The following is an 18299-nucleotide window of genomic DNA, read 5'->3' on the forward strand; positions in this document are numbered from 1 at the left end:
ATGTCTCTCCATTGATAAAAAAATTGTTTTATGTATTTACTCACCTCCATAACAAATTGACCAGCATATGTTCCTGTCATGGTTGAACTTTGACCTGCTGCTAGGATACCAATGGCCCAAATGTATAAGGCGGCACTGCCATATTCACAGCCTAAAAATACTCCCTAAGAACGATACGTGGAAAAACATAACAGCTATTATTTTTCAAATTAATAAAATGACCGGTGTTGTTATTTTTGGAAACTATTATCATCAACCTTTGCCTTGCCCAAAGTTAAATAATGTAATGCATTGTGTGTTACTTTAGGAAAAATATGTTTAGGGCAGCTTGGGGTTCAATATCTCAGTTCATGATTTTCACAGGATACTGGTACGTAAACAACAATGTACAGCAATTTCCTGATTTTCTTTTTTCAGCTTGTTAGTTTGAAACAGATAGATTTCAAGTGTGAAATATCACAGCTGTGGGGAAGGAAATCAAATTTTCAACAAAGACTGCGGGATAGATTTCATAAATTTAAAATAACTGCATCCATAATCCATCAATCAGTTATCAAATTTTCTCCCATCAAGATTTAAAATTGATGATAGAAATAAAACTGATGACATTGTCTGTTTTATTTACCATTCATATTGCCATGCCAAGATAAATCAAAAGTTGAACATGTGAAGTATGACTGTTACATTGCTTCATGTAAAATTTTACAATATTTGGAAATTTTTAATTCAGAAACAAAGAACACAATGAAATGTTTGTGAATCAGAATAATAGCTTTTCAATGATAGGTACATAACAAGAATAGGAACCATTTTCAAAAGCAATTCAAATTAAAAAGTATTCAAAAACATCAAGAAAACCTACCCCTTTGTATAAATCCATTTCTACGGTAGATTCGTTGCGGTTGAAAAGATGGGAATATGGACTGTTGGCTTCTTCACATTTTTGATACTATGGAAAATAACAGAGAATGGAAATGAGTCATGTTATGTAAATTCTTACTCCAAAACAGAAATAAAAGACAGTGAAAGTGAAATACAGATGTTATATACTAATATTTGCAGAGTTTAGGGAAGCTAACATTGCCGGCATCAATGGCATCTTTACATGTTTAGTACATGGGAATGGGCCAATTCCATAGTGAAATGACATGGTCCAACCATTGCAGTGTTCTAATCAAAGGAAAAAAATCAAACGCTACCATAGTATACGAAAAACTCCACATTCATAAACACCTTACTATTAAACTGTACCAGGGATAGGATAAATCAGACATGCTCATGAAGTACTCAGAGGCAAAATCAAGTGACCATTTTTACTCAAAGTGACAAACCACGCAATGTCAATTACTATTTTCATCTAATATTTTATAATCTACAACAAAATTTAGCATTTCATATAAATAATTCAAGCATGATCACTCAACTACGTCCGTATCAGAGACTCTGAAACAAACAATATTCACACGAGTTCTGAAATTTTTAAATGGCCACTTTCGACCTGTATTCATACTTACAATTTCTGTGTTGCTTTTTCCATACAATCCTTCAGCAAAGACTGAGACTACAAACACATTGATGGTGCAGGACACAGTCAATGCTATTGTTGCTTCGATAAAGTAATACATGTTGGCCTCTTTGACTTCTTTCTTTTTGTTTCGATCTATTGCCCTGGACTGTCAAATAAACACACACAAAACTTGTAAATTAGCCAATGATGGGGATGGGTTTATCATACAAATGATCCAGACACTGCCTTACACTCCATTGCTTATACACCATAGTGGTTGTAATTTTCTGTTATTGTTTTAATAAACAATAGTTTGTAAACCAATATCCAGTATTTCGTTCGCAAACACACTTCCATGTCTTTGAGGTGCATTAGTTGTTACTATTACTGAATTAATTTCTTTTCATTGTGTGAATTCAACTGTTCACACAAACAATGCACTGTAACACATCATACAAGCACTACATTGGATAAAAAGTTTATATAAAAATCAAAAATTTACTCAAAACACTGAAACATTGTTAATACCTGGGATTAACTAATAATTTGAACATCAACATTGAATCGTCCACTAGTAGAGAATAATATGCTATACTATCATAGACCCTTTCCCTAGCGTATATGGTACTATCCAATGGTTCAAGGTAATTCATCTCTTTCATATCAGTGCTTTTGCTAAGGTTTGAACTATAGTAATATTTCTCCTGCAACCTATAATTGCTTTGTTATAGAGGTAACCATTGGGGAAAAGGACCCATGAATTTTTAACTAATTCTAATGCCCTGTAAACAGATGCACATTAACCATCGACACTAATGACTTTGGGCCACACTATGCTGGTGAAAATATCCAACAAAATAGGTACATATTTTACTGATAGCAAAGAATGATTTTTCTAATTTATTTTATTCCTTGTGAAGAACTGAGAGTGTGACAAAAATATGGACAAAGAAAGACGAGATAAATAACTAAAACTTATCCTGACAAACATGAATGAACTACTGCTATTGATACAATGTAAGGCCTTGACACATAACAGATAGTCAGCTGTTACAGTGACATGTGATGAAATTATCATAGAGTTGAAAGAAAATGACAGAATATAAATTATATTGCTACAAGGTGTTAGTTGTCACTTGTTATATTTATTATTATAATAATAGCATATATAATTTCCTTTTACTTCTCAACTAAAAGTGGAAACAATGGGTTCATTCAAAAACATCAAACCATTAAAAAATTTATAAATGGCAGAAATATTTACAGTTCATAATAGATGAATTGGACTTTGTACTATGAGGTTATTATTTCAAACAGAGTGGCATAGAGGACAACTATGATAGAGCTCTGTAAAATGAAATGATTTTTGGTGATAAGATTTGGCAGACTTATTGAAAAATATTCACAAATCTGTTTGCTTTGCTAAAAACTATTCATCTCATTATGCTTAAACCAATGTAACCTACTCACCCACCAGATTTAAACCCCTGAATAAACCCATCTCACTTTCTTGATCCTTCTTTGCACATTGAATTTTGTGAAAAAATCTCATTTGACCGAACGACATCACAAAAAATATGATAAATTTTGATTAAAAAACAGAGGCCAACGACTTGCCTAATTTGACATTTCAAATATAAACACTCATATTCAGACTGTTGACAGGCATTGGACAGATGCCGTATCAAAAATTGAGTATACTTCTGAATTGAATCTGGTTATTTCAGCTGTGACATCCCCAACCCTTGAGAAAACAGTTAATTTAAACCAACGTATTTTCTTAAACCATGTGACAAAACATTGAACATTTTGAACCAATGTGTTCTATCACACTATTCGTTACAAAGCAATTAATATACATGTATTCACTTTCAAAACTCTGTTGATTTTGACACTCACATAACATACGTATCTAGCCATGTGTAAATCATCATGGTAACCCAATCTCACCATTCTGGTAATCAGGTAACCCATCCAGCTGCTTTTCAACCTATCATATGAGACCTGTCCACCTAACATTTCACCCACAGTTACTTATCACCATGAATATTGTCTTCATAACATGTATTTATGAATTTACATTCACTATTCATTGAAAATCACATCTATAATCCATGTTCATCTTTATCTTTGCACTGAACCACAAATGATGCATTATAAAGTCTTCCTGTGTCTATCACAGAATTGATAAACTCATCTTCATGGAATGTCAAAGGATTGGATGTGTGAATAGTGCCATTGCCAGTGCTTAAAATGTTTAAACAGAGCACTCTTGCAGGAAAGATTTGTACCATTTAGGTTATGTTCAATTCTTGGATTTCTGTGATAATCATTAGTTTATAAAATAAGTCAGTTTTGATTCTGTTGGGGTGTATTTCAGCAGATTTTGAATCAACTTGAAAATTCATCATGGTTTTGAAGATTTGGCATAAAGCCTGTTCAAATTTTGAAGGTGATTAAGGAAAAGATTTCAGATCCATTGTTTTTGATACAGCCATTCAAATTCATGTTCAGGGATATGGGAAGTAGTTTGCACACAAAGTCACACAGTGTCTGATGTTTTTGAATAAATTTGTAGTGGCTGGAGCATTTTCAGAACTTACCGAACTCCTACACCAGTAAGTGCACATCTGTAAGCTCCAAATTACAATGTTATCAATTGGCTTACAAATAAAATTATGAAAATTCCATGTTTTCGAGGACATTGTATTATTTACTGCCTTAAACTGAAAAAAGTTTGAAGTACCATTTTTAAACCCTATTTAAAATCATTACAATTCCCTCACAAGAGAGTACACCAAGAATCTATGGATGGAATATCTCACCTTCACCAGGGCTGAATGGAGATATATGTTATGTGGCATAATTACAGCTCCAATTATTCCAACAGCTTGTTCAATCACTCTGGGATTGCATGTGCCACAGCCTGGCACAAATAACCCTTTCAATACACTGACTTGATCTGGTGCCGCAACTATATACTGCAATGTCAAATCAGAATAAAGGAATCAATAATTGAATGTATGAATGAATGGATGGATTGATAACTGACTGACTGACTGAATAAATGAATGAATAAATGAAAAATTGAAAAAAAAAAATTTTGAAGAATGTACAATACCATATGGTACCACAGTACATTTCTCTTTCATATAGACTGACTTTTCAATGGAGGATATGGGTCTGCTGATGAACAGGTTATTCTTGGCAAACATTTAATATTTGTTGGAAAACAGATGACTGTCACTTTTTTTGATAACATGTAAAATGTCTGACATTAATTATTTACAGGACATTTCTTACTCATGTAAGTTTTCATGTTCATGGCAATTTGGCTTCATCATCCTTGACCTTCGCAGTAAAACCTTACCTCATATCCAAATGTCACTGCCATTATCGTAATCAACAGCCCAAAAAAGGCTTCTAATTTTCTAAGACCTAAAAAGACAAATCAAAGGAAGTTAATAGTACTACATATTCTAGTAGATTGTGCTTGTACATACAGAAATTATATTTGCAAATAGCCACATTAGTGAGCATACAAATTTATTGCCAAGGTAAACTAAAACTCAAAATATAGATATCAGTAATTTGTCATAATAGTGACTGTAATGGAAAAATGATAAAATTGTAATTCAACTTACAAAGGATAAAAATTGGTTGATTGAAAATGATTGAAAGACTGCTAAATTGAGTTCTTCAAATTTCTACAGTCTGTCATATTGTGTCATCTTGTGGTGGTAAATATGTATTTCAGATTATGCTGATCTCATAAACTGCCAGTTATGAAAACACACTCAAGACAAGGGTAGTTAAAATTTAACAATCTTCGATTGAAAGGTCAATATTTCTCAGAAAAAAGAAATGAAGATGGAATATTATCAATTTTGTGTACAGTACTCAAGCCTTGAACAAATGAAAATCATGGCACAGCTGTTCTCTTCTGGTTACAAAAACATTTTATCACAGGGACAACTTTGTATGATTTGTGAGAGATTGCTTTATGGATACTGTCTGATAGCATGGTATATATTAACAAAATACCGCCAAGGACAGTGTGCTCATATTTGGGTTGAATTGGTCCATTCAAGAAATATTCAACCCTTTGAGCGCCAAAGTCTATTTTTGTCCCCTTTCCCAGTCAATTTTTCTCAAATTTTTGCCAAAATGTTCAGAAAAAAACTGTAGCAAATAATTGTGATGTTCAATGGTCAAATATTATTGAAAAATTACAGAAAAGTTCATAAAAATTGGTAAAATTTTGCACTAAAATTTTGGCAGGAGAAAATTACAGAGCTCAAGGGGTTAAACCAGAAAAACAAGAATGACAAAAGTAAATATGGTCTGAAACTTAGGTACTGGAGGTCAACTTTAGCGACATGCATAGCAGAGGAATGTTTCAACTCAGTCCCTCTTAGTTTGAGCAGGTCTGCCAATAAATATGTAACAGTTCATGAACAATGACAGGAAATGACTCATAAGCTGTTTCAGTTACTGCCACCACTCCTACCCAAGATAGGTACACTGCATACAAATAGGTTAAAGGTCATAAACCTCCTACTCAGATGTATGGGCTGTTTTAGTTACTGCCACCACTCCTGCACATTTGCAGGATTTCCCCTTTTTCTTACCTCATTTGCAAATTTTTGAAACTGACATGTTCATTTGAACAACGTCACATCTCAACCCCTGGGTCTACCTGTACACCAAATACTGAGATGGTAGGTGTGGCGGTTTTGGAGCTTTTGCATGTGACGGACATACATCCGCAAATACGTACATACATACATACATACATACAGATTCCACCGACTCACCATATAAGCTCTTTTTGGTATTTATATACATACCGAATACAAGCTAATAACTGCTACACAATTATGATCAGGTAAAATGGTTAGTGACAAGTTCTAGAACCATGGTACAGCATTGTGGTTAGTGTAAAAATGAATGTGTGTTGTCAATATACATTCAGTTGGTAGTGACAGTATTGCATCCTGCCAATCAATATTGCAAAATATTGTACTATGTAAGATTTTGTTTCAAGGGGCAAAGTAGGCCATTTTTCATGAATCTTGTTTGATACAAGATACTACTTATATTCTTTGACATGTTGAAAGATACCGAATAAATGGGTGACCATGCATATATTCGACCCAAGGTTTAGACACGATATATGAAACCATCACGAAAATGAATAAATGGTCACGACCACTGATTCATTTTCGCGATGGTTTCGTTTATCGTGTCTAAAACCAGGGTCAAATACATGCATGGTCACCAATTCATTCACTATCTTTCAACATGTCAAACAATATACGTAGTATCTCACATCAAACAAAATTCATGAAAAATGGCTGACTTTGTCCCTTTAAATTTATGAGTATGAAATGAGAAATATTGACTTTTATGTAAAAAACTTACCATATTTATCTAGAAATAAAAATATGAATGTATCTGTGATTGTAATCAACACTCCGGCATACAGAGGAATTCTGGAAAAAATAAATTGCAAATTTATTAATTTCCTGCCATAATTTAAATGTGTCTTTTGCAATTAAGTAAAACACACAGTGTGAGAAATATCTTTTATGTTCAAAAATGCTCATTAAATTCATCATAATGACTATGGAATTCAAGAGCAGAAACATGATGACATAACTATTTACCTGTACTGGAGTATTATTTTGATTAGTTTGGCCTTTGACAACCACAGTATTCCTGGTTGTCCAGTACAAAGTGATATTTACATGAGACAGATTTTATATATATATATATATATATATATATATATATATATATATATATATATATATATATATATATATATATATATATATATATATATATATATATATATATTAACACACACACAACGTACACATTACTTTTAGTAAATATGGATTCCTGGCATTTCTTTGTCGTGTGCAATGTACTAGGTACACGCGGAGGAAAAGCTTTCAAACTAGCTGTATGATGTAAATTCTTGACAGAACAATTGGCAATTGACATTTTAGTGGAGTTGTCAAGTCAGCAAATGATAACCTCTTTCTCTAAGAAGAACGGTGACTAGTCACTGAGTGCATCATTTTCTTTCAATTTTACACTCAATTTATACTCACTTTCCATTTGAGAGCAAATTATACGCAATTGCTGTTCCGATGACTTCTTGCATGTCAGATCCGATGATAGCTATTTCCACCATAATCCACAGGATCAGTCGAGGCACCTTGGGATACTGAAGATAGCAGACTTCGGCTAAATGCATGCCAGTCACCACTCCAAGTCTCGCTGCCAGTCGTTGGAGTAATAACCCAAGACATGTCGCTAATAGCAACAACCATAGTAACTGAGAAAGAGGTACAGCAAATAGCATTACCTATTCACATTTTGTGCAAAAAAATAAATTATTTTTTATTTCACAGCGAAATGACAACAGATAAAGTTATCAATGAAGGTAAAACTAATAAAAAGTGCAAAAAATGTGAAATGCACGTAGCACTGACTACAAACGTTTGACTGCAAACATAGATTTGTTGCTAAATTCAGCATCACAGATTCAACATTGCTTGCTGCAGTCCCCTCAGACAATTTCATTTTTTTTGTTCCTGTGTTCACCGCTGCTGCTTGTGATGAAATACAGCATAATTGTTGTGATTCTTGTATGCTTGATTTCAAGTAGTTAACAACAAATTTCTGACAAATGTTTATTTTTGCAGAATTGTAACACTATCAACACCAACACTCTGCTGTTGGGGTTAAAATTAAATTCTAAAGCAGTGGTCCATGTTGACCAATAGAAGAAATGTTTGAGTGATTCAAATTGGTTGTCACTAAAATTCAAAAATATCACACTAAAAGGTTACAATGTACCTAGGCACTATTTTTAAAATGAAATATGAGTGGTTGATGTGATGTCACGGATAAAAATTGATGATAAAATTGTCCAAAATCAATGAGTGATGGTCTTTGGGTGTCCAACAATCATATATTATATTGACTTCAACAAAATCTTAATTTGCACAATTGTTGTGCTTTTCTGAATTAATTGTACAGAAAAACTTCAAATATTTCAGATTCTGTCTTGACAATTTGCGGGATACATTCACATGGAATGAGACTGTATGTGGGATATTAAATCTTTTACAAACCCTTGAAAATTTAATAATTTAAGAATTTTAACAATAGAATTTTGCCTTTCAAACTAGTTTATGATTAAATACACCATAAACACATGTAGGGTTGTCATTCTATAAATTATATTTATGACAGAGTAAGCTTATGTGACAGAGTATGCTTATTCATCTATATTTAAAAATACATGTTTCATGATAAATATCAGAGTCCAGTCTTTATCATTGATTTAAACAGCCTTTGTATCTGTCTTATACAAGTCTTTGCAACCACTAAAAATAGTTGAACGTTTTTTTTACACATTATGATGTACAATACTAAAAACCTGAGAAAATTATCAAAATATTAATGTACTTCTGACCAAACAATATGAGATTGTAGCGAAAAGGTTAAATGAGGTAGACAACTGTTGTATTCACTGACTATTTTTGAATCTTTTGTACCTGCTGTTTATCCCATCTGTTGAATTGCAAGGCATAAATTGAAAGGGTTAAAGGTCATTCGAATGACTGCTGACAAGATGTATATCATAGATTGCTGCTGACAGCTATCTATGACTGTATTAAGATTCACATGTATAACGCTTTACCCCTTTCAACACCAGACTTTCATCTCACCATTGTTTGTTTGTTTGTTTGTTTTCTCAACAGCATGGGTATACCATTATATTGATGAGTAGGGGTGAAAGCGTGAAGTACCCAGTTGACTTGCGACAGCAGTGAAAGGTGTGAATCCATACTTAAAGCAATATGAATGTATAAGCTTTTATTAACCAGAGTTTAAGAAATTAAACCTCACCACACTGCAGTCATAAACACTGTGACACAACCATGGCTTTTGACATATATCTAATATTATGACATTCTGCAAAATTACACCTTCCAATTACATATGTTAACATTATATTATCATTTCACATTGACATTGAAATTACTTGTTTGACAATGACTGTGGACATGCTACATGACACACAGGCATTCATTCCACATATAAAGCTCTGTTTTCTAAAATAAAATTCTTTGAAGAAATATCTAGACTTCTGAGGTTTTCCTTACCTGGAATTTTGCATTGAATCCAGACTGCAGATCAGATTCGATGTTGCCAGGATCCAAGTATGCAATGCTCATCAGGAACCCTGGGCCGCAGAATGCCCACAGCTTACGGAAACTGAACCTGGTCTATGGTAAAGGATCAGATGTGTATCATATATAAGTACGGGTTTCAAATTTGGGCAAAATATAGATAACAAGTCATTGACAATGACATAGTCCCCACTTGTAATAGGAGTATTAGTCTTGATGGGGCGGGGAATGTGGTCATTAAGAGGTATCACTGGAGTGTATATGTTGAGATCTATGGGCACATAGGTCTATGTCGTTGTTCCCAATTTGAAACACATGAGGCATGTCTAAGTTATGGTTCTAAATCAGGAAAAAAGATCAGACCTCCAGCTGTATTGGCCAGCCAAGAAATACATATGCGTATAATAATGAGGTACAAGATGTGACATCTTAAGGTCTAATATCCTATCAGAATTGGAGGGTATAGAACTTGTGGTTACTGAGTTATGCATATATATGTATAATCAAGGTCAAAGGTCATAAGGTCACGTGACATTTTGAAAAAAAATTGTATTGCTAATTAATCCCTATATGCCAAAAATCAGACCTCTAGCTCTATTCCCTTGCCCAGAATTAGATGTGTGCATAATTAATGAGGTAAAGCGTGTGTTGTCATAAGGTCTCCTATCCTACTAAATATAAAGGACATAGCACTTGTGGTTGCGTATTTATGACATAAACGTATATTTCAGGTCAAAGGTCATCGAGGTCACATGACATTTGGTCAAAAAATTTCTATCCTATAGTTATCCCTATATACCAAAAATCAGACATCCAGCTCTATGGGTTTGCTCAGAATTAGATATACGCATAATTAATGAGGTACAGTATGAAGCATCATAAGGTCTCCCATCATACCATATATGAAGGGTGTACCACTTGTGGTTACTGCGTTATGGACAAATATGTATATTTGAGGTCAAAGGTCATCGAGGTCATGTGACATTTTGTCAAAATAATTGTGTTGCTAAGTTATCCCTACATACCAAAAATCAGACCTCTAGCTCTATTGACTCGCTCAAAATTAGATATGCACATAATTAATGAGGTACAATATGTGGCGTCATAAGGTGTCCCATCATACCATATATGAAGGGTGTAGCACTTGTGGTTACTGAGTTATGGACAAATATGTATATTTGAGGTCAAAGGTCACGAGGTCACGTGACATTTTGTCAAAAAAATTGTATTGCTAAGTTATCCCTATATACCAAAAATCAGACCTCTAGCTCTATTGGCTCGCTCAAAATTAGATATGCACATAATTAATGAGGTACAATATGTGGCGTCATAAAGTGTCCCATCATACCATACATGAAGGTAGTAGCACTTGTGGTTACTGAGTTATGGACAAATATATGTATATTTGAGGTCAAAGGTCACCGAGGTCACGTGATATTTTGTCAAAAAAATTATATTGCAAAGTTATCCCTATATACCAAAAATCAGACCTCTAGCTCTATTGGCTCGCTCAGAATTAGATATGCATATAATTAATGAGGAACAATATGGTGCGTCATAAGCTGTTCCATCATACAATATATGAAGGGTGTAGCACTTGTGGTTACCCAGTTATGGACAAACATATATATTTGAGGTCAAAGGTCACCAAGGTCACGTGACATTTTGTCAAAATACCTGAGATATCTGCGTGAACGGATGGACTCACGGATTGACTCACGGACAGACATGACCCAATCTATAAGCCCCCTGGACTTCATCCATGGGGACTAAAAACTGTGTCACTGCATCCTTTTTGCAATATGAATACGATGAGAAACTAAATTTTTATTTTTCTTGGCCTTATACATGGGAATCTATGGACTGCCTTATACATGGGAGTCTATGGGCTGCCTTATACATGGGAGTCTATGGACTGCCTTATACATGGGAGTCTATGGAGACTGCCTTATACATGGGATTCTATGGAGGTGAAAACTAAAAGTCCTCTAACATGGCCAAATTTGATCGCACTGTGAAACAAATCGACGTGCATCTGTATGGGGTAGGGTACTATCCTTGTGCAAAGTTTGAAAGAAATTGACCCGGGCATGTCTGAGATATCTGCGTGAACGGACAGACGGACGGACGGACGGACACACGCACGTACGCACGCACATGACCAAGCCTATAAGTCCCCCCGGACGGTGTCCGTGGGGACTAATTATAAGAAAAATTCATATGAGTAAATATGAGATAAAATCATTGCAAAATACTTTCTTGTTCATACCGTTGATATCATTTCAAAACAATACTTTCTGGTGCAATGTACAGCCCTCTGTCCCACACAACTTGAGATCTCTTCTAATACATGCATTTTGCATATTTGTTACTCTCTTCTGGTTCTCTACCCACAACTTACTGAGCCCTATTCACCATTTACCTAGCATTATTTACCCCCAATCATCATGTTGACTAGTCCAACTTATGACTGAAAACTGACTGGAATTGTACCAATACTTAACCGGAAGGTGGGATCAACGAACAAAATACAGCTTATCTGCATTGTTAACTTGAAAGAAAATCACAGAATTTAACTTATTTTTGACTGGTCCAAGATGCCACTGATAATTCAACCGAGTCCTTATCTGACAACCCCTCCCCTCTCCCTCCCCCCACTCCCATCAAGTGACTGAGAAATTCTCACATTTTCATCTTCTGGTATCGGTATCTGTTCATTGAAGTAACTGCTGGCAGAGCCTGCATTACCATTCTGCACAGGCTGATCTTCTGGAGAATTGTCAGGAGTTGTTGATTCCAGTGGACTGCTGTCCATCACCAGCTTCCCATCAACGTTGGCATCTTCTAGTTCTGTCAAAGAAATCAATTCATGATGTTGATGCACTGAAGTACAAAAAATACATTCTTCAATTATCACTTTTGAAAAGTTATCTCATGGCAGATATCTGTAGTTTCAGTCCAGTACTGTACACAGCACACTGTAATCCATAAATTTTATTACACAGTGTGATGGGTGAGTCCATCATGTCATGACTGCATTGATATTTGTTCATATTCTATATTTGTATATATCCATGTATATATTTATCTAGCAGCTGATTACACATACTAATAAATACAACAAACAGTGTATCCTGCATTCGGAATAGTGTTTACCTATTTCTCTAACATGGTTTGGGCCAAACCAGTTGTTATAAATGGTAATTATGGACCTGTTTACAGGGAATTTGGGGTAGACATGTTGACACATTACACAAAAAGAGCAAATCTGAAATGTGATGTGCATGAGTCATGCACATCAAATTTTATATTTGCTTTTCACAACTGGTAGAAAGTCGTGCACACTGATACTAGAAGCGGACAATTTAATGCTAGCACTTGTACAAATGCATCAGACCAGATGTTCTGTTCCCATTGCAACGGCTGGGAGGCTATGCGTACAGTGAGGCACAAGCCAATCAAACAAAGAAATACATCTACTCTACTGTGGATAGGAGATTGAGAAAACATCCACAAAACAAGCTTTATTATATTAATTGGTTTGGTTTCATTCTTCTTCATCATAAAAGATGTTTTCTTGTAAAGTCTGTGCTATTTTGAAATTAAAGTTCTAATCAATAAATTAACATGTGAGACATAATACCGGTACATGTAATTGGCTTGTTGGCTTGGTTAAAGAAATCAAAATATAGAAGATCAGATCTGGTGATGTCATTGAAAATTTGACCAATTTTCAGCTGCATGCAAACAAATAGCAAAATGAAATGCAATACAATTCTATGTGTACACCTACGGACTTGTCATTCTGCCTGGTCAATAAACACACCTACATGTATTGGCCATAAAATTATGAAACTGACACCTGTCATGTGAAAATAAAGGCTACTTAAATAACAAAGGCCATTTTACTGATTAACAATTTCATAGAGAATGAGATATGTTTATGTAATTTGATGGGCTTGATTGCCTCCATAAACCAACCTGTACAAAACAATATACACAGTATGGGGCACAATTTAAAGGTTTAAAATGCTTTTTTGGTGTGAAGCACAGGAAAGCATGGTACAGTAGTTAATATATGATGCTAAAATTATACGAATATTTGTTTATACAATTCTCAATCTTTCCCTGGCAGGTCACCATAGCAAACAAAACAATACAGTTGTAACACAATGTTGTTATTAAAGCACAATGGCTCCGATGAAAGTCAAATTTGTGATATGGGGAGGGATTGGGGTTATGTACCATAGCTTATTATATGTATTTGCAATAAACTTTCACATATGTATGAGATCAGATGCTCTAGGTGTATGATTTTAACATATGCTTTTATTTTCAAACTAATGCTTGTATAGAATAAACAATCTGTTACATTTTTTTAAATATATTAATTTGGCACTTAAAATAACTTATTTTCTGTCTGGGTTAATTTATGCAAAAACAAAAATAAGAACTGTGGTGCAGATTTAACTTGTTACTATGAGCTAGATGCGTCAAAATGCATGTTGTTCATCTTTACTTGATCATTGTCTTTGCTATCATTCATGTAAGCTGTAACTAAACGATTCATTATCATAGACCATTTTATCTGGAATTAGCAGCTATATATGTTCATTTCTAAATAACATGCTGCTTTAGATTTGGGTTGGAACATGCTTTGTTGGCAGTGCCTATCTGTGATACACATTGTTCAGTACCAGAGAGTATTTTCCTGGATGAATATTATTAGGCACTAACATAAATTATTCATCCTAGCCTTGCCTATCTCCTGAAAGTTGTCTTTTGAATGGTACGATAGTGATAGGCTTCACTGTTTCTTTTTTCCTACAGTCAATAAATTCAAACAGTGATGGATAGATGCAGGTTCTGCTGTGATTTAAAAAGGAACGGTAGTGTAGTTATTTTTAACAGTCAGCAATACCTTAATATGGGTTTAGAAAAGTAACAGCTTGTGTGTGCTGTAAATCATTGGTTCTAACCCATCATGTTATGCCCAGGCTTTTTCAATTGGGAAACAAAAGTCGATGGTTGAAATGAGAAAATTTGACAGTCAGCATATCTGTATACAGGAAATCCTGACAAAGTCTATATTCCCATGCCAGTATGTGTAAAAAAACCTGAACAAAAACAATGAAGAATACAATACCAAACTTATTAAATAGTATGGTGTGTGGAATGTTGGAGGTGATTTACAGAGCAGAAACAGACACTGTAGCCCATCTGTTGCAGCTGTTTTACCCAAATCCATGAGTAAAATAACTCGCAAGTTTATGAATTTACAGCCACTGTAAAGCTTATTGCCCAAAAAGTATATAACCAAAGGCATACTCTTCTATAATTTATAAACACATAACATTTTGATACACAACTAGTCATTGGTAGCTGATGCATAGTGGCTATTACATAGAACCATCAAAACATGAAATAGGCATTAAAAGTATAAAATCAAAATATCAATGGCAATATGTTTCCCCTAACTCTATTTCTTTTAACATTGACATGAATATTGGTATGAACTTATTGTGAAAATAGTGCTTTTTTAGCATGTGAAAACTGTCACTAGTAGTTGTAATGTTTTAAGAAATAAAGAAATTTTTCTGATCTACCAGTAAATTTCAATTGAGTATAAAAAAGTGAAATAGAAATCAGCTAAAATCAATATTGTTTGTGTATCACAATATTTATAGAGGTAAACATTGCTATATTTATGTATGCTGTAACATCTTAAGTCAGTGAGTCAGAGATGATACTATGTATGGGTCTTTAAGTAGTAACATCTATTAAAATATGATACGTATTGTCAAGTAGCACAAAAAGATGTCCTACGGAATTTGTGATGCTTTAGTGGTTTTCATCAACTGGACCCGATAATGACCAATGAACTTGGCAGAAAGAGGGTCAATGTACTACTTACTGTCACTTTCTGTTGGCGAGGAAGCGTTGAGCATCTCATAATGTCGTGTCTGTTCCTCCATCATGTCACAACAACTCAGCACACAGAGGCAGCACTTTAGAAAGTAAACTTGTCATTTGCTGTGCTGTAATTGGAGGCTGATTTGCAAGTGACTTTATCTGGAAGCAACAGAGTTCATAGTCAAACAGTGGACAATCGTGGACAACTTTTTCTGACAGACCCAAAATAAAATATTTACAGTGTAGAGAATATAAAGATATATTTGTGTGATTTTTGTATATATTACAGAATCAGTATCAGTAATTTCTCTCTCTCTCTCTCTCCTCTCTCTCTCTCTCTCTCAGCCTTCGCACAAAATGCATTACTGGTACATGTGTTAATAAATATGCACGTGAATATTTCATCGTGTACTTCATTCATAGTAGGACAACCTGTTTTCCTGTAAACTGCCATAGCCTGAGGACAATGAACATTATTGATGCAATGAATCCGACTGGGAGTAGGATGGCACTCAGGATGCAGTATTGCTGCAGTTCCGTGGTCGTGGGCAATTGAACTGCAGCAAGATGCAGGACTACACAACTGTCACGTGCCTCAGAGACAATTATGTCCCTAGTACTACAATGTATGGAGAGATTATTATTGCTGAATACACATGTGGACAGTTGAATTGTAATGGAAACAGTGAGAGACCAGTACACTGTACTGGGGTGTTCATCTAGCTATTCTGCTCGGGGGGGGGGGGGGCAGGGGAGACACAAAATTACACAGAACGCACGACTTCCAGTCGATTCTACTGGTATGATAAACACAGGTCAGGTCATGTCAAGAACCGTGATGACACTGTATATACCTGATATTGTTTGATTTGTGTGAACAGTGGTACCCTCAAAAAGTTGCAACGATTCTGCACCTTCTATGGAGTATATAAATTACGAAATAAATCTGTGTCCGAACAGAGCATTATCGCTGTTGTGTGTTTTGAATTGAACGCTAGACAAATCGGTGATATATACTTCTACGTTTATGAAATTGTGACCGTATCGTACACACCGGCGCTGCAGACCATTTTCCGCTGCACCCCACAGCCCAAGTGTTTTTCGTAAACCCAACAATTTCCTAGTGTGATGGCCTTACCAGAGTCGGTGCTGTTCATCAATTCTGAATTCACTGATTTATCGCCTACGTCTTTTGACATTCCACCTTAAACTCTCGGACAGGACACGTTGACAACAATACTCCATCACCATATTCCGCTTCCAACGTAGACACTGCGAGTACACAAAGTACGTTGTGCGTACAGTACGCGACGGATGGGTACTGTACTACGCCCTCACAGGTCGAGGGTGGAAACTTATCAAATCGTACTCAAAAGTTTTGGCACAGGCGACCCAAGTATTACTGAGTTTTTCACACTGTTTTCTCTATCATTTTCTCTTCTTTCTTCATGCTCTGAATGATCGGAATGAATAAAATAAATGGTTTATATAACCTAACCTAATCTGTGACTCTTTATTTATTTTACACTCCATTACAATGAGGTATATCTCTCATACACACATGCTGTAATTAATTAGTCAACACAACTAATTATGCTAATCCGTGGACTTATCAGAGGTTGGTCAACATCGGTTAGTAACCATTCCTATCTTTCGCGATGTTGACCAACCCGTAAAATCCCAGAACTTCTACTTAAGGGCTACATCAGGCCATTAATATATTAAAAATAAAAAGTCCCCGAGTACAGATAGAATATCAAATGAAAAATGATCAAATGCAGTCGTCACATACTTGAACCACAATTATTACAGTAGTTTAATCTTATTTCATCTAGTGGTCACTTCCCAAACCATTTGAGTATAGGTGTCATTTGTCCAATCCATAAATCAGGAGATAAAACTGACCCCAATAACTACAGAGGAATAACTTGTAAGTTGTCTTAGCAAACTGTTCACCATAATTTTGCAAGCAAAGACTGCTAAAATACTTGAAAGAAAAAAACATCATAAACAGGGAATAAAATAGGTCCATGCATAAATGTTCGATTCAAGACCATACATTTGTGTTGAAACAAATGTTACCTAAATACTTTACTTAAAGGAAATATATTTACTGTTGTTTTGTTGACTTCAGTAAAGCATTTGATACTGTGTGGCATGATGGTTTGTTTTATAATGACTAAAACTGCGTTGTGGAGAAAGTTTTATTCACTTGTCAAGTTTATGTATTTAAATTCTAAAACTTGTGTATGTGTGCAAAATAAGTTGACATATTCATTTCCAGTTGAGAGAGGAATTAGACAGGGTGATGGTCTAAGCCCAATTTTATTTAAGATTTTCATTAATGATATCAAAATTTGTTTCAGTGAAATAGAGAGTGCCCCTTTGAAAGCAAATAATTTGACCTCAGCCATTGTTCACTTTTTGTATGCTGATGATGTGGTGGTTTTATCAGACACTGTCACAGCTATACAACATGGTATCAACAATCTCAAAAATTGTGAAAAATGGGGATTAGGTATAAACTATAACAAGACAAAATTAATGATATTTAACAAATCTGGTCATAAAGTACATAAATACAATATTTTTATGATGATAAAGAATTTGAAACTGTCCAAAAATATAAATACCTAGGATTAACATCAACAAATAATGGTAAA

At 34.7% G+C, this 18299-nt stretch overlaps 2 protein-coding genes across 2 annotated transcripts in view; one reads left to right on the plus strand and one right to left on the minus strand.

Annotated features, from left to right (window-relative positions):
- The window catches only part of LOC139140406 (natural resistance-associated macrophage protein 2-like), a 33564-nt gene extending 16471 nt beyond the window's left edge, over nt 1–17093 (minus strand). The window contains exons 1-11 of the mRNA XM_070709630.1: nt 16775–17093; nt 15638–15795; nt 12410–12573; nt 9697–9819; nt 7630–7856; nt 6932–7002; nt 4878–4945; nt 4333–4488; nt 1515–1673; nt 863–949; nt 45–164 (exon numbers count right to left, since the gene is read on the minus strand). Coding sequence (XP_070565731.1) covers nt 45–164; nt 863–949; nt 1515–1673; nt 4333–4488; nt 4878–4945; nt 6932–7002; nt 7630–7856; nt 9697–9819; nt 12410–12573; nt 15638–15701 — 1239 coding nt within the window. The 5' untranslated portion in view covers nt 15702–15795; nt 16775–17093. The remainder of the gene's footprint in view (nt 1–44; nt 165–862; nt 950–1514; nt 1674–4332; nt 4489–4877; nt 4946–6931; nt 7003–7629; nt 7857–9696; nt 9820–12409; nt 12574–15637; nt 15796–16774) is intronic.
- The window catches only part of LOC139140409 (large ribosomal subunit protein eL14-like), a 46303-nt gene that overhangs the window by 6214 nt on the left and 21790 nt on the right, over nt 1–18299 (plus strand). The window lies entirely within an intron of this gene.

The sequence above is a fragment of the Ptychodera flava genome, chromosome 9 (assembly GCF_041260155.1).
Source record: "Ptychodera flava strain L36383 chromosome 9, AS_Pfla_20210202, whole genome shotgun sequence".
In the NCBI taxonomy this organism is placed as follows: Eukaryota; Metazoa; Hemichordata; class Enteropneusta; family Ptychoderidae; genus Ptychodera; species Ptychodera flava.